This window comes from Leishmania martiniquensis, chromosome 36 (genome assembly GCF_017916325.1).
Source record: "Leishmania martiniquensis isolate LSCM1 chromosome 36, whole genome shotgun sequence".
NCBI lineage: Eukaryota > Euglenozoa > Kinetoplastea > Trypanosomatida > Trypanosomatidae > Leishmania > Leishmania martiniquensis.
In genome coordinates, this window is record NC_090171.1 from 1,295,721 (window position 1) to 1,312,265 (window position 16,545).

At 58.8% G+C, this 16,545-nt stretch overlaps 5 protein-coding genes across 5 annotated transcripts; all 5 read right to left on the reverse strand.

Annotated features, from left to right (window-relative positions):
* Nucleotides 1-141: 141 nt before the first annotated feature.
* Nucleotides 142-1,212, reverse strand: LSCM1_00338 (uncharacterized protein; the record flags this gene model as incomplete). Its single annotated transcript, XM_067317990.1, has 1 exon — nt 142-1,212. The coding sequence occupies one exon, from the start codon at nt 1,210-1,212 to the stop codon at nt 142-144; it is 1,071 nt and encodes a 356-aa protein (XP_067174095.1).
* Nucleotides 1,213-3,205: 1,993 nt separating this feature from the next.
* Nucleotides 3,206-7,423, reverse strand: LSCM1_00339 (uncharacterized protein; the record flags this gene model as incomplete). The annotated part of the gene is made up of 1 exon (XM_067317991.1): nt 3,206-7,423. The coding sequence occupies one exon, from the start codon at nt 7,421-7,423 to the stop codon at nt 3,206-3,208; it is 4,218 nt and encodes a 1,405-aa protein (XP_067174096.1).
* Nucleotides 7,424-8,248: 825 nt separating this feature from the next.
* Nucleotides 8,249-8,584, reverse strand: LSCM1_00340 (uncharacterized protein; the record flags this gene model as incomplete). Its single annotated transcript, XM_067317992.1, has 1 exon — nt 8,249-8,584. The coding sequence occupies one exon, from the start codon at nt 8,582-8,584 to the stop codon at nt 8,249-8,251; it is 336 nt and encodes a 111-aa protein (XP_067174097.1).
* Nucleotides 8,585-9,819: 1,235 nt separating this feature from the next.
* On the reverse strand, nt 9,820-11,541 carry LSCM1_00341 (uncharacterized protein; the record flags this gene model as incomplete). Its single annotated transcript, XM_067317993.1, has 1 exon — nt 9,820-11,541. The coding sequence occupies one exon, from the start codon at nt 11,539-11,541 to the stop codon at nt 9,820-9,822; it is 1,722 nt and encodes a 573-aa protein (XP_067174098.1).
* Nucleotides 11,542-12,874: 1,333 nt separating this feature from the next.
* On the reverse strand, nt 12,875-15,718 carry LSCM1_00342 (uncharacterized protein; the record flags this gene model as incomplete). The annotated part of the gene is made up of 1 exon (XM_067317994.1): nt 12,875-15,718. The coding sequence occupies one exon, from the start codon at nt 15,716-15,718 to the stop codon at nt 12,875-12,877; it is 2,844 nt and encodes a 947-aa protein (XP_067174099.1).
* Between the last annotated feature and the right edge of the window lie 827 nt (nt 15,719-16,545).

The following is a 16,545-nucleotide window of genomic DNA, read 5'->3' on the forward strand; positions in this document are numbered from 1 at the left end:
GCGGGTAAGACAAAAAGACTTTGCCTACCACCGCGCTTCACGCAAACACATCGATCGCTTCTAGTAGTTGTCGCCCTCTCTATCCCCGCCGCTCAGCACCTCTTTCCTCTTCACGCAGCAGCACCTTCTTCTCTTCCCATCTTACGCCTTCTCGTTCGCTCCCTCTTCTGGTAACCGCGGAGTCGCCTTCAGGTACTTCGAAAAGATGCCCCGCAGCTTCCCCTCGTCCAGTTTCTTGCCGAGCACTAACGCGCGCGTGCAGCCAAGCGGCACACTCTGCCCTACCATCGGTTTTACATCAAAGAGGTCACCAATGCTCTGGAGCTGCAGGAGGCTGTATTGCCCATTCTCGTAGCACCATATCGCGGCCTTGCACCGCACCACCTCGAAGCCGTACTCCGCGCACCGGTACAAGAGGTCACTGCCGATGGCATCCACGTCGCGCTGCGAGCTGACGGCGAGGGGGTGCTCCGCATCAAAGAACTCCAGCGACACCGCCGTAATGGAGGAGTGATGGTGGTCGTGAAGATGCACGAGTTCGGCTGCCGCACGAGTTGTATCGATAAACAGAATGTCCTGCAGGTTGGGCACGCGCGAGTGATCACTATGGATTACCGGAGCCACAGGGTTGATGTCCCGCACTGCCGAAAAGGCCGCCTCCTGCTGCGCTACGGAGGCGATGTCACATTTGTTGAGCACCACCTTATCGGCCATCAGAATCTGCCGCTCCGCTTCCCGCTTGACGTCGTGGTCGTGCAGATATTTGCAAATGTTCACCGCGTCGACCAGGGTGACGATGCCGGACAAGTACAGGGAGCCACAGAGCGGCGCGTCTTGCCAGAACATCGCAGCGATCGGGCCCGGATCGGCAAGTCCTGACGTTTCCACAAGAATCAGGTCGAACGTGCCTCTGCGCTGCATCAGTGACTCCAGGGCTTTGACCGCCTGCGTCTGGGCGGTGCAACACATGCACCCATTGTTCAGTTCAAGCCACTCATCGTCTGGCTTCTCGGAGCTCTTCAGCGTCAAGCCCTTCTCGATGGTCTTGCCGAACTCAAGTTCATTCACGATGACGGCTATGCGCATGTTATGATTCGCTGAGAGAACGTAATGCAACAGCGTTGTCTTGCCACTGCCGAGGAACCCTGTGAGAACGGTCACCGGCACGCGGGCTGAGACGAGCTCTGGACATTCATCGTCGCTACTCATCATGCCCCAAGAGGAAGTCGGGTGGGAGGTTCAGGCAACGCCGTGAGAACCATCTAAGCGAAAGGTACTTCTCGAAGAAACGGCGAGGTAGGAGGGGAGGGCGTGAGGAAGCTGAGTAAGCCTGGGACATTTAGGCCACAGGAAAGCCGAGGAAGCAGAGGGGCGGGGGTGGGACTGGGGTGAATGGTAAACCGTTGCGGAGCCCGATCTCAACCGTTGCTGCACTGTTGGCGCTTGCTCGTCGGACCGGAAGCCACGAGACGTTTCTATTTTCCCAGGAGGCAGTTTGGTGTAGAGAGTTACGTGAAGGGCGAGGAAATGCTCCGAGACTCAGTAGCTGCTCTGCCCGCGAGACGGTGAGGAAGGCGTTAGTGCAGGTGACACCGCAGTACACTCTTTTCCACAGCCATCCACTCCCTCCGCTTCTCTCGCCGTCTTTTTCAGCTCCACCGGGGAGGGGGGAGAGAGAGGGATAGAGAGGGGTGGTGGTGGTAAGCAGACCGAACCCCTAAAGAAGGCCTCCTGGCTGGCGGGGGTTGCATTGCAGACGCTCGCATACGAACTGATTGGCAGAGGTTAGTCACATGATCGGGCGGAGAGAGGTGCAGGGATAAAAAGAGTTCCATGGAGACAGCCGGCGCACCTGCCGGCCGCACGCGCTACACAGTATCCCTCCACATGGAGGAGAGCGGATGGCACGGCGTCTCGCCACGATCGCGCACCTCACCTTTACCCGAAACAACGGAAGTCGCAGCGCTGGGGGCGTTATTTGACAATGCACACTCAACTTTCTTTTTGTTGGAAAAAACGTACGCATGCACCAGCAGTGCTCGCAAAATGGGCGCCAGGCATGTTCGTGCGCCGCCTCGAGCGCTTCCGCACGCAGTGGTGGCGGGGGCTCTGTCTGCGCAATTCCTTCGCAGACAGCGCCGTCCATCAAAGGGCCTTACCTGCTAGTGCGCCTGCTTCCTAGAAAACAGGGACTGGTAGGCTGCACAGCGAGCCACTGATGGACACGAGATACATATAGAAGAGTAACAGTGATATTAAGAACATACATGGCTGACGAGAACGAAAGGATGCTGAATGTTGAAGAAGCCACCGAGCTGGAGCAACGGGTACGGCAGCGAATCAACTAGTCAGGGAGAAGAAAAAATATATATATGACTGCGTCCGTGTGTGTGTGTGTGTGGGGAGAGTAGTATTGGGTGCCGTGTTGCGGCACAGGCGCCCCGTCTTTATGAAGGAAAAGCAAACACACACACACACGTATATGCACATGGTGCAGAGCGACGGCGAAACATCGAGCAAAAACTCAGAGTTTCCATCACACTCGATCAGATCGTTCGCTTCAGTTTCTTTTGTTGTTTTTCTTTGGTGTTCTCATTCGTGGGAGGGGTGAGGGGGGTGACGATGGCGACCGCGCATTGAGTACATCAACGGAGGGGGAGGGGATTCACCTTGCCCTCCCTCCCCAACGCTTGTATAAATAAATAAATAAATATATATATATGTACTGCTCTCCTCTTTTTAGGTCGTTCCCTCTCTCTTTGAATTCGAGTGGTCTAATGACGTTGATGACGACACACACACACACACACGCGTCGACAATGGCGCCCACGAGGGACTTTACCCTCTTCAGATACCGGGGAGACAAGAGCGAGCAAAATGTTATGGAAGAAATCGAAGTGCTCGTTGGAAGCACCGACAATCAGCTTCACCGAGACGCTTTTAGGCGCTTGGCGCGTAAGTGTGAACCCTGACGGACCGACCAACGTATAAACATCGATGCATCAGCTGGAGAGAGCGCTCTGGTACGCCTGACAGACACACGCCTGCACAGCAGCCTCGCACTGCCATGTTGAAGGCTTAATGAGCATGAAAGGAAGTTGATGGAGGCCCGACCAAGTAGTGAAAGGCCGGTGGTGGCGGTGGGGGGTGGGGCAACGCAAGACAACCCCATCTCGCACATATGCATGTCAGCATCAAGAAAAGCCTAAGGAAACTCAAGCTGCCGCTGCTCCCTTTCGCTGAACAGCGTTGTGCTGTACCGCATGCGGTACCCGCTGACATCTCCCGTCAGCAGCACCTGCGTTCCAAGGGGTGGCACGAGCAGTTCACCTTCGTACCAGCCTGTGCACGCCTCCTGCGTGACTCTTCCGGCAAGACTTGGGCCCCACTCCACTGCGCTGTTGCGGCCCACAGAGAAGTGGACATGCATGTCGATGTTAGTCGTGTCATTGTAGAACGCCCACTGCTTTGCCTTCTTGTCGATGACGCGGAACAGCAATCCGTTACCCTCCTGAAAGCAGGGGCTCACTTCATCGCCGCTGACACTTGGGGCGCCGTTCAGGAACAATGCCGTCATCGCACGATCCTCGCCCGCCGACTTCTCATCGCAACACAGCCCACTGCTGCTTTGCAACGCCAGCAGATCGCTCTTGCCTATCACCAACACCATGGCGTTCTCCGAGCTCTCTTGGTCGTCCGGCTTCTCCCCAGAGACGCTATTTGATATGCTGCATCGACGCCTCATCTTCACTGCAGCCGGCGACTCGACTGCGGCATCTCGTTTTCTCTTCATCTCTCGCGCTTCGTCCTTGCTCTCTGTTGCGGGCGCAGATGCAATCATGCTTCTCTCTTGCATCCTGTGGCGGAAGTCGATAACGGCCGATGTGCGCGTCGCCACCATAATCATCAAGGACTGCGCGTACGCTTCCTTGGACGTGAACCTGCAACGCGGAGGATTCGACAAGCTAAGGAACTTGCACGCCTTTAGGAGACACTTAATCTTCTGCTCGCTCGTGTACGCGCTGAAGTACACGTCCAGCACCTCCACTACAGGTTTGAGGCACTCCGGTTCCGTGGTGGAGACCTCCTCCTTTTCCAAACACATCGGCCTATCCTCTCCTGAGCTGGGGACGCTGCCGGTGCCAGTACCCGCAGCGATGGGCGCCAGCGGGTTCGCGCTGACACCACTTGCTTTTGAAGGAAAGACGCGCCCAGGCACTGTGCACATTTCGTACATCTCGATTGGTTCCGCCACACCACGTAGCTGGTGTGCGCCGAGGGCAAGCAGCTGGATGCTCTTCTGCTCTTCCTCGGTGAGCGCTTCTACCACGCTCGAGGTGCAGATGACTTGTCCACCGCAGCTGATGCTCTCTGTACGCGCGGCGATGTTGACGGTGTTGCCATAGTAGTCGTAGCCTTTGGTCACCTCATCGAAGCGCACTTCTGCCAGACCGCGGTGGATACCAGCACGAACGCGGAGACCGTTCCATGGGCTCGTCTTGCAGTCATCGAGGGCGGTATCGCTTCTCGGCTTTCCGAGCAGTGCGTAAGCCTCATCTATCGCGGCTGATCCCCAGTCGGCCTGATAGAGCGCCAACTCCAGGTCGCGCGCGAGCTGCATGGCCACAAAAGGCTCCTTGCAGGCGATCATGAAGGAGTCGCCAATCGTCTTGACCTCGTAGCACTTGTACTTTATAATCAGCTGGCGAGCCAGCTTGTGATGCAGCGCCACCGCGAACGCCATAGCCTGAGGCGCCGTCGACCATAGCGCCGTGCTGCTTTCGATATCCGTGAAAATTAGCGTCAAAGGCTGGCGTTCATCCTTTGGCGCGTTGCTGTTGTCGCGACTGTCACCAGAGCAGTACACACAAACGATGACAGCGACCGCGACCGCCACCGCCGCCGCGGAGAAGCAGAAAGCTGCGACAACGATGATGATGTTCTGCATTCTTCTCTCATTGCCTTCCTCGGGTGCCGTCTCCATTGTTGTGTCAGAACTGCTCTCCTCCCCCGTGGCTGTTTGGAGGTGGCCGAAGAGGTCGACAAGGTACGGCCCAGCGATGGGCTCACCATCCTTCGTGATCATGCCAGAGTAAGACCACAGGTGAATTTCGCTCGCGCCACCATTGACGACACCTGTGCACTTTACTTGCTTATCCTCCACTGAATAGGCGCACCCTGTGCGCTGGAAAGGCCCCAGTGTGAGGTCGTCAACCTGTAGGGTTGGCTGCATGTAGAGTGCATCCAAGAGCCCACCACTCGTCGGGACTTTGAGATTGTCAGTGAGTGAGCTGAGCACGCGCACGGCTAGGTAGCCCCTCATCGACGCTGGTGCGTAAAAGTCGGGCCCGAGCATCAGATCGATGAAGGATGCAGACAGCTGAGATGCCTGAGAGGCCTTCGGTGCCCAGGGCGGCAGGTTTGTAATAAACAGCAAGCGCTCGCCGAAAGAGGTTGCTTGTGATGTGAACTGGGCTCGAACAGCCCCATAAAACTGCGTCAATTCGTCAAAGAGAAGGAGGACACGCGCCTCGCTGTTGTCTTCCAGGTGCTTCTTCAGTGTGGCGATGTCACCTGGTATCACACCAATCAGCACTACAAGACCGGATGCCGCAAGATCGCTAGACAACAGCGCGACATCAGCATCTAGTCGTTTAACAGATGCTATCGTGACGCCGGCGTGCGCCGTGATTCGCTTCAGCGTGTCCTGCATCTCCGTCGCTGCGTCACTGGGGATCCGCAGTACAACGTGCACGTCCATAGCAGCGGCCGACTGCACCACCCAACCTGACATCGCACCCAGCTGTTGCTCGTTGGTCGCTGTCAGGTAGACAACGTTGCTCAGATTCTGGTAAAGAGTCGGCCGCATAAATATGGGGTCCACCAACACCTGCGACACCTGAGCGCTTTCAGTCCCGGCGGGGGTGGCTCCATATACAGCTATGGCCAATGCGCTGTCGAGTGCTGCCCCCCAGGAAGCACTGGTTTCGACCTCCAAGGGACCCATGGTGACGCTGGTGAAGGCGGCGGAGTGCATGGCGCGTGGAACGGTGTTCTGCATCTGCGTTGTGATGTAAGTGAAGCTTTCGCCAAGGCCGTGATAACTCACGTACCCCGCCAGCACCATCTTGCCGATGCTCAACGCGACATCCGCCGCGTGGCACTCCCACGGCTTTAGCATCAGATTTGCTTGGGGCATCGATCTCAGCCCGTAGTACGCGCCCGATGCTTCACTGTTCATCTGTGCCAAGGAGTACAAGAGCACCATACGACCGCCAACGTTGCACGACTTGCTGTACCCTCCAAGAACGATCTCACCACCGATGGTGTAGAAGCGCTGCTCGAACAGCGCGTCGAAATAGTTCTTCTGCGTTGTCGAAGTCGCCCAGAGGGTGTTCAGCTGCAGCGTCGCGACGGTTGCTCGGGCCGTGACCCAGCCCGCCACCGCTTCGATGCCCTCTACGCTGTTGGGATCCAGGGCGGGGGTGATGCTGCCGTAGTCTTTTTCGAACTGGCGCATTGACGTTCCAAAGTTGGGGTCTTGAGGGTGCGGGTTCGTGGAGGACACAATCACATTGTCCGCAGGTAGGGAGGGCGATGCCGCAGCAAGGTATTGGGTCGTGGCGGTACGGATGAGCCATGAAGGCATTAGAATTTTGCTTTTACTCAAGCTCGCAATCAGCTGCGCGAACATGGCGTTGGTGTCGCTCCCGGCTGGAGGGAAAAAGAATATGGCGGAGGCGCCTGCCGAAAAGCTGCTCACAAACTTTTCAAACTTCGCGGCACTGTAGGTCTGGGACGCATCATATAGGGTCACCGTGCCGGCGTAGCCCAGTTCGAGGATGCGCCTCCGAAACTCTTTGTACACGGCTGCACCGGCACTGGTTCCACCGGTAGCCGTGCTCGCGTACACGAAGCCGATTTTTGAAGGGGCCCCGCTGGCCATTACATGTGACAGCAGCCCCAGCATCTCCGTCGCGGGATCTGGGTTTGTGAAGTACACATGCTTGGACATACTCCTTGTGTCCAGTACACCTTCAGATATGGATGTGACGAGGGTGCAGCTGCTGGAAGACGATGCTGCCACGACGTCGCTGAGAAGCGTGTCAGAGAGCATGGACATGTACACATTCAGTTCACTGCCCGTACCGTCCGTGGGCGCCCAGACTGAAGGTTGGGTCAAGCTCTCTTGCGTGCAGGTCATCGAGGTCTTTTGGGCCGTAGCGTCTGCGGCTTTCAGCGCGGCACTCGATCCGCCAGTCGTCTGTAGAAGAACGCATCCGATGCCAAATGAACAGCACTGACGATTCCCATGAACGGAGACGGCCCAACTGAGGACGAGCAGGAGAAGGGACAGAAGCATAGCGGGTGGACGCGCGCTGTCGCTGATGCTGCGACGCATTGACTGTGGTGGCTGCCACATGCGCAGGCGGGGAGGGACGAAAGAGGAAGGGAGAAAAAATAAGGGAGTAGGAGCCCTCGACGGGCTGAGAGAACAAATAGGGCAGCACGAAAAGCAAAAAAAAGCAAAAAAAAAAGACTTCCAGAGGAGAGAGCGATGCGTTTTTAAAGGGTGTCCAAAATCAGTGGTACGTGTGAGGAGGCACGCTTGTGCTTTGCAACTGTGCCCGCGCCGCACAGACACCGGTAGGGAGTAGAGGTAGGCGAAGCGTGAAGAAGACTTCTCCGTTCGTCTGCACACGTGATGTGGAGGAGGATAGGGTGACCAAAATGAAGAGGTGTATGAAGGCGAACCGCGAGAGAGAGCGACCACAGGCGGAGCGGAGCGTGTGCCGGCGCGGATGGGGTGGGGCGGGGTGGTGCCGAAAGCCTGAGGTTACAGAAAGGGAGGAGATAGGGAGAGGATTATGACGGCAGACGTCAGTCACTGGCTCGAGCACATGGGCATGCGTTGGTAGCCCCGCATGACAGGCGCTCTGCGCCCAATCTCTGCCCGATTCAACACTTCGGGTGGCCAAGGAGGAGCGCTACCAGAATGCTCAGACGCAGATTCCATTAAGTATGCTAGCGTTCGAGGTCGATCTCTGCGGGTTGGACGGCACGCCACGCTTGTGGCTTTGCTCAGTGAGCGAGATCCGGCAGGGGGTGGGCCCACCGAAGGGGGGAGTGAGGGTGAGGTCTGCTCTCCCTAAAGGAGACACCCACGAGAGAGAGACAACGAGACAGAGGCAGTTGCACTTCGAAAAAAAACGTGGGGTGTCGTTGATTTGCCCTTTCTTGTTCCCGCTCATTTATTGGCGTCAGAGCAGCCTATATCGTCAGCAATGCGAAGCAGCAAGCGATTGTACCAGTTCTCGAGAGTTTCCTTGTCCACATCGCCGGGCCTATGCTGCGCTGCTGAGTTTGCCAACGACGTTGCAGTGGCGCTGGCGCGCGAGCTATTGGCATGAGGAGGAAAGCATTCCAGCACAAGGTTCAGGTTTGGATCACTTCTTGGCAGAGTCTTAACACACCACACCGAGCTGTTCGATGAGGCTGCTTTAGCCGTAGACGCTGCTAACTGTGCGTAGTGATGCTGCACCCACGCACATGTATCGTAGTACCGCTGTGGAACCTCGTCCATTGCAAAGGCAGGGGATATGACTAGGCGGAGTGCACGCACGCGCACGCGACCGTTTCAACGCCGTAGGGCGAAAGTTGTGCAGCTTACCACATGCGCTCACGTTCTTAGCGGCCAGAGATGCTTCGCAAAAAAAAAGGTGGATGCACGCACAGTCGACACAGCACCGCTTTTATTTCGCTTCTCTTACGTCTCACGTGATGACAAGTCGCCTAACGCTGCTGCTCCACACGCTTGCGCAGTTTAGACGTGCCCAAGGAGGAGCTATGGAATCTGGTTGAAGAGGAGTTGGCAACCGGCTTGAGGAGTGCTATGAGAATCAGTGGAGGTGGAGGCAATGAGAAACGACAAGGGGAAAACAAGCTGGCTGTTCTGGCGGCTGAGGTGTTGCAGGTCGATCGTGCAGGTTGCAAAGACTTGCGCAGAATTGGGACGAGCGAGGGTGGCGACAGTACGTGGAGAGGCAAGGGAACATGTTCAGTTCGAGCAGCCTCCCTCAGCCGAATGAGATAGTCGAGGTGGGCGCCCTGAGCTTGCGGCCGTTCACCTCCATCACCAAGTAAAAACGCCCCCCCCCTACAGAGCTGGTCCTTTGAGTGCGTGTGTGTGTGGGGGGGGGTTGGCGCTACACACATGTGCATATATATATGTGTGTGTGTAAAGGGAGGAATATACCTGCTCATACACGTTCTGTTACGTCTGCGACTCCTGACAGTTGCGTTCGAGCGTGTGCTCTGAAGAGCGCAACAGGGGCACGGCTACGCTGCAGGGAGTACCCCCCTCCCGAAAAAAAAAGGAGGTAAGCTCGCGAAGTGAGAGATTTAGAGGCACGGCACTTCGACACACTACTCGAGACAAACGTGCACACTCGCACAAATACCCATAGTGCAACGAACAACAGACATGTGAACAGGAGAGCAATCACTTCCCCCAGGCGATTAGGAGACGAGGTAAAGGGTGTTGATGGTGGCCACCATAAGGACGTCAACTGGTAGCTAGCGGCAAGCGCACTTCGATCTAAGCATACGTGGACACACCTTTTCCTCCCCTTCCCCTCTCTGCTGTCTCACGCACGCAGCTTCTGCTTCTTGTGCTGCTGCAGAGATTTCGACTCACTGGAAGCAAGCCCATACACACGTGCGCGATGGTGCATACAGGGCACACACACACACACACACAATCACGCACACAGAGCAAACGAAACAGCGCAACAAGAAGCAGCCGCGCGCGCCATGCCCCTAGTGGGTAGACAGGAATACTTTGGAAGTGGGGAATGCAATTGTGCGTCCGTCCTCCGTGTGCGAGGGACGGTCCAGCAGCAGACGCGGCAAGAAGTCTGTGAGGTCCTGCTGCTGCCCGTACATCTTCGCTATGGAGTCTGAGGTGCCGCAGACGCGGACGGGATTGGAGTCTGCATGAAGGGGAGAGGAGCGGCGGAGGGTGTTGCAGTACTGCACTGCCGGGTAGACGTCGGCGTCGCCACAGAGCAGCACGACCTGCTGGAATTGGCGGCGATCCTGGAAGAGTTCTATCATGCACGTGGCGGTGGCAACGTCCACGCCAGTCTGAACCCACACATGGCCGGGCCCATCCTCCGTAAATCCGCGCTGTCGCTTCATGCCACCCACGAGCTTCGCAACCACGTTCGGTAGGGAGCGGCCGCTGTTCATCTCGTCCGTCAAGTAGCGCTTCCGCATCGCGGCCTCGCGGAACGCCTTTTCGCGCTGCGCCAGCGGCATCGACGTCTCCACGAACTCTGTAAAGGCGGAGGTGTCCGTGTCAAACCAGAAGGCAAAGGGCTCGCGCTGGAAGATGTCGCCAATGTAGTCGATGGTGTGGAGTAGGGCGCTGGCGACGCACCGGTAGTAGGCAGGATCACTGCGGTTTCGACGAAGCGCGATGCAACGCTCGAAGTAGGACCCGTCCACGACGATGGCCACTCTCCCCTCCCTCTTCGGCGTGTCCAGAGGAATGTAAGGGGGCACCACAGGCACACCCAACCCAGCCGCACGAGGATCAGCCTCGCTGCCGTGAGTGCTCGCCTCGTCGTCCGAATGGCGCGGCGTAGGTGAGTTGTTTGACCGGCCGGCCGAGCCAGAATTGCGCTCGCCTGGAAGGGAAGCAGATCGTTCCTCGTAGACGCGGTCGTACGTCACCGGCGCCGTGTACGGCAGGCGGCAGTGGACTGTCTCATGATTGCGGCCGCAGTTGTCGCAGTGCACGTTGTCGCACACGCCCGCGGTGTGGCCCTTCATGTGGCAAAGGTTGCACACCACCTCAGGGCAATGCGCAACGAGATGACCTGGGCGGTGACACATCCGGCACAGCTGACCCTGCGGGCAGTGGGCAGCCTCGTGACCCGGCTCGTTGCACTGGTAGCACACGCGCCCTTTAGAGCGCATGGGGCACTCCGATGAGCGGTGCCCCGAGTGCGAGCAGTGAAAGCAGTGCGGCTTGCTGTGGCATATTTGGGAGCTATGGCCAAAAATGCCGCAGTTGTAGCAGCGCGTCTTGGGGCAGGTCGTCATCATGTGGCCAAGCTGGTGACACTGGTAGCACTCCAGAGCCTGGTAGCGCACAGGGCAATTGGCCTGGATGTGGCGTGATGAGCCGCAATGTCGGCAGACGGACCAGCGGTACTCCTCGTCGCGGCCGACGTCACCTTGCGGAGCGTCCTCGGCGGAGCGCACCCGCTTGGACGCGTCTTGGGGACAGTCGCGCCGGAAGTGACCGAGACGCTTACACAAGTTACACTGAATCGTGGGGCAGTTGCGGCGGAGGTGGCCGCGCCTGTTGCAGTTGTCACAAACGACCGTGCTAGCGCCCGAGGTGAAAGATGTGCCTTGGGAGTTGGTGCCACCAGCCAACTGGGCCGCAGGCTGTGTACCGATGGGCGACTCCTCAACCGGAAGCAGAGCCGCCGGTGGAGCGGGCGCCGTGGGTGACAATGGAGTGGACATCGGCAAAGGAATGTGTTGGGGTGTGTGCGGGAGGGGGGAGGGGGGGAAGGGCAGAAAAAAAGGGCGGCTGCTCAGAAAGGCCGCACACGCAGAGGGAAGGAGGCAGCACAAACGGGCACACGAACGCAAGCAAACCCGCTCGATGAATTATGAGAAGAACCACACACACACACACACGTGCTCCAAAGTGGAGAAGCCCTCCCGCGGACGGACCGTTGGCAATGACAATACCGAGGCGCGACGGGGACAGAGAACCGGCGAAGAGGAGACGGAGAGAAGAGCTCAGGACTGAGGGAGGTTGAGGTTGAGAAGAGAGATGGCGGTGGCGGGTGGGTGGTGAGTGGGCACTCGCGACAAAAAAAGGAAAGGAGTGCGAAGTTCCCTCTCGCGCTGTCTTTTGGATGCCCTCTGTGCACTGCGCAGGAGTGAGAGGACCGACCTCGAGCGGCCGGGTGTAAAAGTTGGGCGGGGATACGGAAGGAGAGGCACACACACACACACAGGGACAGACACGCAATCAGACACGCATACACGCGCCGAAAAGCGGGGGCAGGGCAAGAGGAGCGGGGCAGGTGCGTAGCGCGCGACGTTAGAGGAGGTACGCGATCAAATGCGCGCCGAAATGTCTCGAATGTGAAGAGACGTGCGGTTCCCGTGGGTGGGTGGTGGCTGTCGAGGGAAGCAAAACGGCTTTGTCGGTCGCGGAGAGCGGATGCCGACTTCACGCCAACGGCCTGCACGTACGTGAGAGGAATAAAGAAGGACTGATACGCAGAGAGCGAATAAGAGAAAGCGGAGAGGCGGCGGCGGGGAGGGGAGCAACGGGAAGAGAGACGAGAGAGAGAAAGTGAAGGGAAGGACAGGAGGAGAGGAGGGAAAGCATGAGCAGAGCCTATTACCACGACAGCGCTGGCGGCGCCCACATGTGGGAATCGGGGGCTCCCTCCACCGAAGGGAGAGCTGGGTACACCGGCTAGCGCGCAGAAACTCGCGCGCCACTGCCGTGCGAGCGATGATTAGACCAGAGGCGACAGGGACGCGAAAGGCTCCGCCAGCGCTGACAGAGGCAACAGTGCTTTAGGTGATTTTGATTACTTTTCAGTTCTGATCGTGAGGCTCAAAGTTGTCGACAAGTGCGCGTGCGGGGACGAGAGAGAGGGGGTGGTGGGTGGTGGGAGGGACAGTGGGTGTGAGGCCCGCTACCTGCAGATGAGCGTGACAAACCTCTTGGCGGCGCCGTACACCTACATGAACACAGTTGCATGCATGCAACGCATGTGCCGCTCATCGCGCAGTCCCACATCGACAGCGGCGGTGGAGAGAGGGGGGCCGCTCAGTCGAGCCACTGAAAGAAGGAGCACTGCCGATTGGCACACGTGAGGAAGTGCTTGCCCCGCGAAGCTTCCTTGCGTGATACAAGCTGCTTCGCTGGGACGCCGCACCCACACACAGTGTCGACCCCACCAGTAGACATTTTCGCTGCTGCCGCCCCACCACCACGGCCACCACGCTGTCCCCCTCCGCGCCCATTGCAACGTGTGGAGGACGTTACAGAGGGCAGCGTGTACGCCCCTGACGTGGCGGAAGCGGCAGAGGCGGCGCTGCTCGGCACTGCAGGCGAGCTTGCATTGCCCGTTGGAATCCCCTTCACTGTTATGTAGTCCTTGATGCGTGCGTCACATCTAATGCAGATGGTGTCGAGCATGTTCAGCCCCGGCACCCCTTGGCGGCCGCTAAAGTCGAAGGTCAGGAGAACCGCGTTGCATGCGGGGCATCGCTGCGAGGGGCTCGGCTTCACTGAGGCCGCCGCCGGCAGCGAGACGCTCAGGCTGCACGAGGGATACCCCTTACACGATAAAAAGAATCCATTGGCCCCAGAGCGCAGCCGCAGCTCGTGCTGGCAGCACGCAATACACGTTGTGATGCCGATCGTCTCGAGCCCTTTGGCCAAGGGGCACTCGGCGGTGCACTGGAAGCAGCGGAACTCGGCTGCGGCTTCGATGTCGGGAAGGAGAGCGACTGTACCGGTCACACCGCCGCCACTCACGCTCCCTGCCCGCGGTGGGCTCCCGAAGCAGTGCGGGCACACGTGGTAGGACGTCTGCTTCTCGCGGTTCGTGACGCGCAGCGCAACGAACCCGCATAGAGAACAACTGAGCGGCGGGCTCACGGGCTCAAGCGTGTTGAGGCGGCCGTTGGGCACCCGATGCATCTTGTTGCAGGCTTGGCAACGAACGCTCCACACCTCACGATCACGCTCACCGACGCGCTCGACAAGGTCCGTCAGCTGGCCACATGTCCCGCATGGGATGAAGTTGGCCTTGACCACCGTGACGTGCATGGCACGCGCGTCTGGCTCTGCTGCCGGGTGCAGATAACGCTTCAGCTCCTCGTAAAATGCGCTCGTGCTGGCCATGAGACGGCTGAAAATCTCTTCATAGAGTTCCACCGCCGCCGCCACTACCTGCTCCTTCGTGGCAGTGCCGTTTGCAATGTCACCCATCGCCAGCTCCATCTGCGCCCGCAGCTGTGGCTGCAAGAGGCTGGCCAGCCCGAGGGACTCATAGGCGGAGGCCAAGGCAATCCCCAGTGTCGTCGGCACCAGCGACTGGCCTTCGCGCTTCACGTACTCGCGGTCAAGGACGGTCTTGATGTGCTGCGCAATGGTGGCGTCCGTCCCAATGCCGTTGCTGTCCATCAGCGAGATAAGATGCGTCTCCGTCAGGTGAGGCGGGGCTGAGGTGCAGCCCTGCTTCAGCTGCACGACTGTCGGCTTAAACGTGTCACCCACTTGGTAGTTCGGGATGCACGTGCTATTCCACCGCTCGTAGGGGAAGATGTCCAGCCAGCCACGTTGCACTATCGTTGTCCCGCCAGTGGAGAACAACTCCCCGCCAAACTCTGCCGACACCCGCGTCGTCGCGGCCACCGCGTCGGGCGAGAGCGAGGCGAGGAAGTGACGCACAATGAGATTGTACAGTCTACCGCGCTCATCAGGTGTCGCGTTCCACGCCTTGGTTGGGTGAATCGGGGGGTGCGCCTTGTCGTCGTGACCGCCGCGGAGCGGCTGGCGCACGCGCGTGGCGACGTCCGCGAGCATGGCTGTGACGTACTCGGCCACGTCGGCGTTTGCGAGTTGCACACGAACCAGCTCTAGCAGCTCACCCTCTTTAAAACTATGGGAGTCTGTCTCCGTGCGCGGGTACGAGATGAGGCCTTCCTGATAGAGAGACTCGGCCAGCGTCATGCATCGTTCAGAGGGGATGCGGAGATGCGTTGCGGCCAGCTTCTGCATGACAACGGTGGCCAGCGGCACTGGCGGTCGTCGGTGGGTTGGACGCTGCAGCACGTTGGTAATGCGGCCCTTGTGCTCCTCCGCCGCCGCTGCCTGCAGCATGTCCTCGTAGATCAAGGTGGCCGCCACCTGGTCGTACAGGGAGCCGCGACTGCTGTAGAACCTGGTGTCTCCATGCTGCACGTGAAGGGTGAAGAAGTCCTCCGGGACAAAGCCCTGCTGCTGCCAGTAGCGCCGCACCACAAAGCCGAGAGTGGGGAACTGACAAGGACCAAAGCTCAGCACCCCCGGCAGGTGCGCGAACAGATGGCGAAAGTTCACAGTCTGATAACGGGTAAAGGCGGCCCCAATACGCAGGTCCATCTCCTGCCGCGCTTCCACCGCGTCCGAGAGGCGCTTGTCTGGAAGCTTGAGGCTGTGAACCGCATTCAGCAAATCGCGTGCGGTGAGGGCAGAGAAGTGGGCTCGCTTCACCGACACCTGCGGCCGCTTACTTTGCACCACCTGCATCACCTCGAAGCAGATGTTCTCGCCCTCCCGGTCGCAGTCTAGCCACAGAATGAGCGCGTCAGCTCGAGTGGCGAGCGCTTCAAGATTCTTTTTCACAGGCTCGAGATCGGCTCGCACATACTTCGTAATCGGCGCTGAGAAGAGCCCCCGGAATGGGTAGGTGGACCACTTCTTGGTGTGTGGAGGGAACTGATCCTCCATGAGGTGGCCTGCCACCGACGTGACCAGCATCGTTTTACCCTCAAAGCTAAACTCGAAGACTGGGTTAAAGCGGGACTGCGATGGGATTGTGCGGTGGTGGCCACCCGAGAGGCTCAGCGCTATCTCTTTGGCCACACTGGGCTTCTCGGCGACATTCAGCCATGTTGGCATCGCCCTGCCCTTTTCTCACCGGCGAGCCTGCGTCCCCGTCTATGAGTGCTTCTCTTTGTGCCCTTCGCGATGCCCTCCCCCCTCCCTTACGCGGAAGCGCTTCTAACGGAGGTGCATGAACGTGAAGAAGGGGGTCAAACCACACGCGTATCCGCCCGCGAGCGCTCCTCGGTGGCGGTGTGCGGTGCTCTCCGTGGCGAAGAAAGCCAGCCAAATTCCTTTGTAGAAGCTCTCCCCTCCCCTCTCCTCCCAAGAGACCAGCGCGAGAGCTCCAAAAGAAAAGGCGAGAAAGAGTGGCAGGGACGGAGGGTGGTGGTGGTGGTGGGGAGAGGGGGGGGTGCGGGAGTGGGACGGATACGGCAGGGTAACACTGCGCGTTGCACCTTTCACAGATCCTCCTCTTCTCACGTAGAGGAAGCGTTCGCTCTGTTGTGTGGTGTCGTTCGCTTGTGTGTGCTTACTCTCACGATCACCGGACGCTGTGCTCGCACGCACAACTTCGTGAGCTGAGCGTCACCGAGAAAGAGAGAAGGACGACAAGAATGGAAACGATTTGTGAGTGAGCGGACGTGGGAGAGAGCAGCCGAGGGCGGAGGAGGCCGAGTAGGTTAGCATGCCTGGACCCGAGTCAGCAGCGACAGTACGCGACCTTTTTCATTTCAGGTGGACGCTTTCACTTTCTCATTGCCACGGTCTCTTTCCTACTCTCTGTTCGCACCACGACAGTGCCTGCCTGAGGAGAGTCTCGCTGCTGCCATGGAGGCTGAGGCTGCAGAGGTGAGGCCTCCGAAGGGTATGAAAGAGGGAACCGGAGGGATGGTGGTGGC